Source organism: Octopus bimaculoides, chromosome 1, assembly GCF_046866305.1.
Source record: "Octopus bimaculoides isolate indiv1 chromosome 1, ASM4686630v1, whole genome shotgun sequence".
Classification (NCBI taxonomy): Eukaryota; Metazoa; Mollusca; class Cephalopoda; order Octopoda; family Octopodidae; genus Octopus; species Octopus bimaculoides.
In genome coordinates this window covers 97,015,830-97,025,156 of record NC_142928.1, presented here as the reverse complement: position 1 = coordinate 97,025,156, position 9,327 = coordinate 97,015,830, and the positions used below count along the sequence as shown (strand labels likewise).

The 9,327-nt window shown below is 34.3% G+C and overlaps 1 protein-coding gene across 1 annotated transcript in view; it reads right to left on the bottom strand.

Annotated features, from left to right (window-relative positions):
• Positions 1-8,156, bottom strand: part of LOC106880577 (uncharacterized) — a 21,024-nt gene extending 12,868 nt beyond the window's left edge. The window contains exon 1 of the mRNA XM_052968452.2: positions 7,486-8,156. Coding sequence (XP_052824412.1) covers positions 7,486-7,778 — 293 coding nt within the window. The 5' untranslated portion in view covers positions 7,779-8,156. The remainder of the gene's footprint in view (positions 1-7,485) is intronic.
• Between the last annotated feature and the right edge of the window lie 1,171 nt (positions 8,157-9,327).

Here is a 9,327-nt window from a genome sequence, read left to right as displayed (position 1 = left end):
CCAGCCTCTCTGCGCTCCTCCTTCTGCCTTCCCTTCCAAAAAAAGGTGTATCCACCTCCTACTTCCTCAAGCTGACCATCACCTTCCATATGAGTCTCTATGGGAGCAACTGTTTTATCAAAAGTGTATACTGTTGTTAAATGGCTCTCTCTGCGATGTAGATTTTCGAATGGCCACTTTCATTAATATATGGGCCTGGATGATCAATTATTTTCCACCTGATATCACATGGTGTCCCTTGATCTTTGAGGTTCCAAATATGGCGGGCCAGGGATGTGACAAACCATCTTTCTAGGACTCTGAAGGATGACTGGTGGTTAAGAAAATGTTGTTTGAAAGAAGTACTGGCAGATCCAATATATTTACAAACATAGGATGTGGCTCTATTTGCACCCCTGGTAACAATGGTGCAGGGCCAGTTATCTCATCGGTGTCGAAGAAAATTATTTGGTCATCATCTGTGGTGGTGGTACTGGGAATGCTGGATATCTTTCTCCATGTTGCTGGTACTGGATTGATCATCATCTCTAGATGTGGCAATTGTACTAGTAGTAATGTGTGTTGCAGGCCTGGTCACTATCTGTGTCTATGATAATGGTTTGTTCATTATCTGTGGAGGTGATACTGGGGTTGTCAGTTATATACACACACACACACACAGGGTCCAAGAATTAACTATCCATTTCAATGAAAAATCGGGTAAATTAAAAAAAACTGACAGAATTTTGTTTATTACTTCATTATGATACCAAAATAGATAAATTTATAAATTTTAAGTCAAAACTTTATTGAAAATTTTCAGCACGTGCTCTGTCTGTATCTCTGTAAATTTCAAAAATATCCTTAGCACTACCAAACTCATTTAGAAGCATATAGCTGTTATTTTTAGCATATCAAGTTTCGTGGTAAGGGCTTCACATGCTGTGATCTTTTGCTGTTTTGCTATAAATGTACACATGCGGAAACAGACAAAACAGCTGCTCTTTTCAGTGGGGTGGCGAGGGGGATGTGGATCAATTTTGGAGATTTTCATAAAAAATTTGAAATTAAAATCTCCCCTCCCCCATATTTTTCCACGCAGATTGAAAAAAAAAAAATTTCGAAAAAAAAAGTTAAAAATTAAAAATTTGGATGGTGGGGATTAAAAACTTTGAAAATGTGTTTTTTTTGCATATTCGGAATCTGTCATCAAAAACCTAGGAATCTGGTGAAAAGAAAAAAATGGAAAGGTTGGTTTCGGGGGAGGGTGACTGTGCACTAGATCTGCCAAAAATATTTTATAACAAGCTACTAGTTGATGAAAATAATGGTATGTCAGGAAATCATACATGAAGTAAAAATATTGCATGAATACAATACAATACTAAAAAAAAAAAAAAAAAAAAAAAAAAAAAAAAGCATTTGTAGCATAGCTAAAGCAGAAAATATTTTGCTTAAAGAAATATAAAGTAGGAACAGTGGAAATATACTGTACAAATACTCCTCTTCGTAAAACATGAAAACAAAATCGTGTTGTTAGTAGCAGAAGGTATTTTAGGCGAAAGTGAAAGTAGTTATTTTGTCAGAAGTGGTTTCCCCACCGTGACAAACCTGAAATTGCTTTTTGTTTTCATGATTGCAAGAAGTCTCTAATTTTGCAGAAAATTAATTGCTCTCTCTCCTGTTAATGTTCATTACATTTGGAAAGCAAACCCTTTCATTACTGTGTTTATTTTGAGACACTGTGTTTCTTTCAATTACTTTAAATATAACAAAGAATTTAGTAAAATAACTTAGTTATTATTAGGAACATAAATTGTGACTGAGGTTTGGTGGAAGATTTTAATTCAAAACTTTTGTAGCATCTAGCTGAATGCATTCTATTGTCAATGTTTTACTTTTGTTCCCGAACAGTATCATTTTTAAGGAAAGCGTTTCCAATTGTTAATCTGGAAAACTATTTTTGGCATGGTGGGTACTTTCACTTTCATAAAGCCCTGGACACAAAAGAGCACTGCATTATGTTCTTACTTTTTATCTTCAATGTACTTGCATTATCTATCCAATGGATATTTTATTTGTACTCATTGATGACCTGTCTTTTCATGAACTGGTAACACCAACATTCCATTCTTGCAAAACCTTAGATTCCTCAATCTTCTAATCTTAAAGCATTATTAATTATCACTATCAGCTGTCTTTACTTTCTGAGTTCAGCCTTGCCTTTAATCCTTTCTAGGTCAATGAGATAAGTACCAGTCAAGCACTAAGGCATCACTGTCAAGGCAGCGAGCTGGCTGAATCATTAGCGTGTTGACAAATTGCTTTGTGGCATTTCTTCTGGCTATTGTTGTGGGTTCTAATACTGCTGAAATCAGCTTTGTCTTTTATTATTTCGGAGTCTATAAAATGAATTACCAGTAAAGTATTGGGCTGATGTAATCAACTAACACCACCCACTAAAATTGCAGGCCTTGTGTCAAAAATTTGAAATAACCACCACTGTTAACATTATTATCACCCTAATTTCAAGTGCCTTACAAAACCTACAAAATGCTGCCATGTACAATAAGATATACAGTCGTGGCCAAAAATTTGGAACATTTAAAAAAAAATTAAAACTGTTATATCAACCATATTACTGTAAGTAGTAATAGTATATTGCAAATTTAATTTAACTTTGGGCATTTAAAATAAAAATTCTAGTTTTCAGACATATGTTCTAAACTTTTGGCCACAAAAAGGCTTTTTAACTTAGTAACTTTTGACAGCTGAGGCACTTCTAGTTCTAATTTTTACAAAAGTATCGTATTTAATTAGATCATTCATTATAGTAATGACTTCAGTATTATAGAGGTTGGCTATGTAATGAATCTGCAGCATCTGAGTAAACAAAGCCCAGTGGTTCTCAAATGACAGATAACAGCAACCCCTCCGCCAAAAAATATTAACCCCCTTCCTCTTTATTAATGAGAGGACAAAATAATTTGCATCCATGTAATTCCTTATTTGCAGTCATGTTGACAATGTCTGCTCATTTTTTAATCATCACAGCCCACCTTCACTCCATTTGAGAAATATTGATCTAGGTTTTTATTTATACAGGGTGTTCCAGAATTATCTATTTCAGTGAAATCGGATGATTTAAAAAAAAAAAAAAAAAAAAAAAAAAAGCCCACTTATATTTCATTATCATGTTTCATGTGTGTTAAAAGTGTATAAATTTTAAATTTTGTTTATATTGCAATAATCATTTAAAAAATTTTATTTTCAGTGCTATTGAATCCCACTCATCTGTCCACGATAGCTTTCTTTTTTTAAAACTTTGGCTGCAATCACCGTCTGTACCTCCATCCTTCAGGATAAAGCAATAGTTTAGATGAATTTTTGTGTGGTGATCCAAAGTGAAAGATCGGCATATTTTTCATACTCGTCGTGTACGTCGGTTTTGTTTTCAAAAGTAAACAATTCTGATAGAAGCAATTACCTTGCTGTCAATTCATTAGATTAATCCCAAGATACAAGTTTAGTCACTGGCTCAGCACCTACGTTTGTGTTCTTCATTCCAAAATAAAAATTTTAATATAATAGGCTTTAACATAATAGGAGTGGCTGTGTGGTAAAAACCTTGCTTTCCAACCACATGGTTCCGGGTTCAGTCCCACTGTGTGGCAATTTGGGCAAGTGTCTTCCAACTTCTACTTATAGCCTTGGGCCGACCAAAGCCTGGATTTGGTAGACAGAAACTGAAAGAAATCCATCGTGTGTGTGTATATGTATTTGTCCCCAACCCCGCCATCGCTAGACAACTGATGCCGGTGTGTTTATGTCTCCATAATTTAGTGGTTTGGCAAAAGAGATCGATAGAATAAGTACTAGGCTTACAAAGGTCCTAAAGTCTATTTCTTCAACTAAAGGCGGAGCTCCAGCATGGACGCAGTCAAATGACTGAAACAAGTAAAAGAATAATACTCCCAAAACGAGACTTTGTCCATGTGTATCTGCGTGCATTTATGTGTGTGTGGGGGGGGGGAGAAAAACATCTACGGAAATGTACTCATAAAATTTCTATTAAAATAGAAATGCCATGATTGCAATTCTCCATATAAAAGATAGCAAAGTGTGTATCAAATGAAATTAAAATCCTGGTTCAATGACAGACTGATCAAGTGACTAAAAGTTTTAACATTGTTGGTAACAACATATTCTCTCTTTTAATTGAATATTGAAAAAGAGAGAAAATGCAAGTAAATTAATTTTGGCAGTAAGGACTAAACAAATTCCTTGTTTTATTATCACAATTGAAAAGAAATTCAGCAGTGCAACATTGCGCCAAGTTCATTTCCGTAAACGTTTTCCTTGCACACACCCCACACCTGCACCTATACGCACGCGGATACACCTGGATAAAGTCACATTTTGGAAGTATGTTAAAGTTTTTATCATTTTGGAATGAAGAGCACAAACATAGGTGCTGAGCCAGTGACTTGTATTTTGTTGGGATTAATCCAATGAATTGATAGCAAAGTAATTGCTTCTATCAGAATTGTTTACCTTTTAAACAAAACCGACGTATACAACAGGTATATAAAATATATTTCTGTGTACTTCTCTCTCTGTTCATTCGGATAAGCTGTAGAAATTGTTGCGCGCGCACATACACAAAATTTCTCCAGACATTTGGCTGTTACTTTCAGCATATCGAGTTTCGTGGCGAGGGCTCCACATGCCGTGATCCTTTTGCTGTTTCACTATAAATCTACGCATGCAGAAACGGATAAAACAGCCGTTCATTTTCACTTTTAGACAGTGGGATGGGGGTGTGGATCAATTTTGGAGTTTTTCATTAAAAAAATTTGAAATTAAATTTTTTTTTTCAATATTCTTTCAATTTCGAAAAAATGTTAAAAATAAAAAATTTCAAAAAAATTTTTTTTTGCATATTCGGAATCTCCGTCATCGAAAACACGGGAATCCGGTGGGGAAAAAAAGGGTCGGTTCAGGGGAGGGGGACTGTGCGTCAGGTCCGCTCTATTGTTCTGGTTGTATGTTTGGCACATATATATACTATAGCTACATATTTCAATAAACATTAAATGCTTACAAAAATGATTTTGAATATTCCATGCTGAAATTGGGAGGAGGACAGTATACCCGTGGGCCTTATGGTGTCATCGAATACGGTACATCCTTGCATGAATGTCATTTAAAAAATGTAGCCTTTAAAATGAAGCTCACCATTAGATGATGCGGTCCAAGATATACAGTCTACTATACAGGAAATGAAATATCGAGCTTCTCCGACAGAGATGCTCTGATATGTAATAATGAGGAAAAAGCCGGAAGAGAAAGAAAAGGTAGATGATAGGAAGGACAGGAAGCAGATGCCCGATCATATAACATAAAATTATATATTATGCAAGACAAACGAGCAAGTTATTTAACCCCAGATCAATCCTGATTAAGACCTATAATCAATTGATTAAGCAGACCTCTAACCATCCCACTTTTCTTCAGCATATTATCTAAATACTAAATAATTCTTCAGTTTTTGAGTCGGCTGGAAGTGATTTGGGAAAATTCGTATGCTACTTTTAAACGATCGAGCGGCTTCATAAAAGCAACCTCGTTCGGAAGGACACAGTCCTAGTTACACTACCTTTGAAGTAAGAGGATTGTCAAAGCAGAACCCCCAACCCGCCGCCGTCACACGCACAAGCTAAAGCCACAAAAATTTTCCAAAATTACATCAAGAAACTCGCTAAGCATATCAATTTTACAAAAAGCACTAAGATCAATATTTTTCATGCTAGAACACAAAAAAAAAAAAAAAAAAAATGCATGATAATAAGCATTAAAAAGCCATAAAATTTACAAGAGTATCCAAAGTGAATATTGACAAAAGCCACTCTCCTGAATAGCAAAGCAGATTTCAACAATGGATTCTAGATAAACCGAATGAGAGAGAGAGGAGGTGCTAGGTTATAAAAGAACGGTAGAAGAAAGATTTATATATTTCTACTCTTAAAATCCATTTCCGCCTAAGTAAATGTAAAACCATGTGAATTAACATAGGAAAAAAATAAAACAAAATTTTGGTTAGTGTCAAAGAGAGACGCAGGATAAACCTATAATCTAAAATTGATGAAATACTACAAAACAGCTTCCTAAATTACATGATTTCAAATAAATATATTTATAACTTTTTTTTGTATGCTAGGTTGCTTTCACACATATTGTCCACTCAATTAGGTTGAACAACCACCACATCCTTCTAGTTGAAGCGACTTGTACTTTTGCCAATCCTTTCTATCATACCACTTTCACTTTTGTAATGAATTAAAAACATGTAGTTGTTACAAATTAATAACCGGTGAATGGAAATATAGCTGTCGATGTCACTTAATAGATATTAATGATAAATTACAAAACTACATCCCTATTACAGTTTTCTTAATGTACATCTTTAAATCCCACCCCCATGTACTTCTGCATAATTATTTTACATCGGTATACTTTGATTAATCTCAGAAATTATTAAATACAAGAAACAACCACATTACTGATTCAACGTGCTCGACAAAATTTAAGGAAAAGTGGTGGTGGCATCACTGTTAATCTTTTAAAGCTACCAACCACTTTGCTGTAGAAATTCTTAGAGAAACGCGTTCAGTGAAGTCTGAATATAAACAGCAAAACGGCACCTGTAAAAATTTATATATCTTAACAATGAATAGAAGATATATTGGTGAAAAGGTAGTCATTATCGGACAAAGAAATGGATGAATTTACAGGAGACAACGAACAAAATGTTCATGTAATGTATTATTGACGTGTATTCATTGAAAACAGCCAATATCGTCAGATATGTATGTTTAGCCAATTAAGAAAATATGAACTGGAAACTGGAAGCGGTGACATTAAAAATTTAATATTAAGTGAAAATACATGTAATTAATCGGGCACCAGTCGATTAAATCGGCCATTGCATTCTACCATTTGTTGGCGTTTTTTCGGAATGTGCGATTCCCAATGCATTTTGTCAACATAAGTTGTCCTGTTTCTTATTAACGTATTCATCAATGGAGAATTAATTTTTAAAGATATAAAAAAAAGAACAATTTAAATTTTTAATGACTAATGGAAATTTTTTTTTTTTTTTGATTTATGATTAGAGTAATTTTCTTAGCCTGAAAACATTAGTTTTTTAAAATTTCCTCTAAAAAGGGTTGAAATATTTGTGAAGCAGAAAATGGATGATAAATATTTAAAACAAATTTTTTTTCTATACCCCTCCCCTTTATGTTTTAGTGTTCATAACCAAAATTACTTCCCTTGTTAAAAAGGGCTCCATTATCCGAAATTATTCTTTGTTAAACGATCAATCAAACACAAGTTTTTGTGAATTGTCAAAGTATTTTGCTTTTAAATAGCCACGTTTAAGAATCGGCAAATTGAGGAAGAATAATACATATTTAAAATTAAAGTAACATCTTCATTACTTACCAACACACAAACAGTATTTTATCTCTTCGTGCTCCCCCATTTTTTTGGTAATTCAGATCATATATAATATAGTAGCAATCCTTTTCCGGTAAATTCGCACAGAACTCTTCCCATTCTTTCTTCACAGCATCTATACCGAGGTCTAATTTATCCGGTTTTGAAACACACGCACCTGGTACGATTGTAGTGTGATCCTCACTTAGATGGAACATACAATACCGAGTCTTTTTGCGAGATTTAATATCTAGAAATTTATCAATTGCTTCCTGGGACACTGTAATTCCCGAAGACATGTTTTCCTTACAGAGAAATGAGGTTAGTAATACAGGAGAGAGAAAAAAAACACTGAACCAGTGTACAAAGCTCGTTGTATATACCGCTAGACAGTAGCAGCAGGAGATGAGAGCAAACAGCTTTCTATATTTGATAGAAAATTTGTAAGTTGAATTATCTTTTAAAGTTACCACTGCTCTGATAAGATCTGCAACAATGAGATTAATCACTTTGTCGTATCCAAAATACTGCACTAAAATATACAAAATAATATTCACTAACAAAATTTCGATTCGGTTCGGTTCCGGGGGAGCAACCTGTCAATTTCCAAAGATCTAACCAGTAATAGTGAGTCACGAGTCTGCTAGCAACTGCTATATATGGGCATACCAAACATGCTGACTTCCTTTTATAGCAAATATTCACTCACTCTCTCTCTCTCACTCAAATGGCGCATTCGTGTCAATTGAGAAGTACTCTTATTATTAAAGTCGACTTTCGTCTTTACTAATTCAATTTTCATTAACGTTTTTCTCTTTAGTTAATTATCCATATATTCTTTTTTTTTCTTCCTATTTTAGAAAAAAAACACAAACTATTATTTTATTTCTTGAAATAGCTGGAGCTAATCCAATATGTATACGTGGAAAAATTAATGTTAACTGTCGACGCTAATCTTTATAAATTCCTTAAAATGTAAACATTTTGGTTTCTACCTATTTTCTGTTCATCACTTATTAGCTATTTGTTTCCAACAGTTACTAAATTCCACTTCTTAAAGATCTAATATCTATATATATATATATATGTACTCACTTTCCTCTCTGCGGTTGGCAAGCTATATACGGACTTTACTCTCCCCTTACAATCAACCGAAATGAAGCTTGATATTTTTTAAAATAAATTTTAGTGATGAGATGAGACTTAAATTAAGTGGAATAAATTATTGCAATTAGAATCTAAACTGAATCACATCAACTTACTACCTTGCTAAAACAATATTTTACATATAGCTTACATTGCAAGCATCCTTCCATCAGTTGACTAGAGATCACTAAGATTTCCAACAACTTTGATCCCTTCAACAGTGTCAAGTAGCATTGATGCTACTTGGAAATGTTCAAGTTCTTTTGGTCCCACTCCTGCTGTAGCATGCTTTTTCTTTCCAACATCCATGAAGGTACTACAAGATGAATGCAACTAACCCCCAGCCCCAAACTTCAAGCAACTATTTTGTTTTACTATTCACTGAGGATTTAATCTTTCTCTCACACATGTCTGCCATATCCATGATGAAGCATTTTCTGCCTCCCTTACCACTTCAAAAATCACTGCTCTGCTGTCCTTAAGACAAGTGTAAACCAGCTAGGAGATAGTGGATCTTTTGCTTACTAGATATGAAAGTTGGGCCTTGGACCATTAAAGGTCTTCTGAAACCAGTGAGTTTGATGCTGTTAATGTTTCACTTAAGATGCTGCTAGTCAGCAACTACCCTACTAGAAAGACATGAGCAGTGAGGAGATTCCAGAGATTGACATCTTAAGAAAGAAGAAATGGATGTAGTGCAGG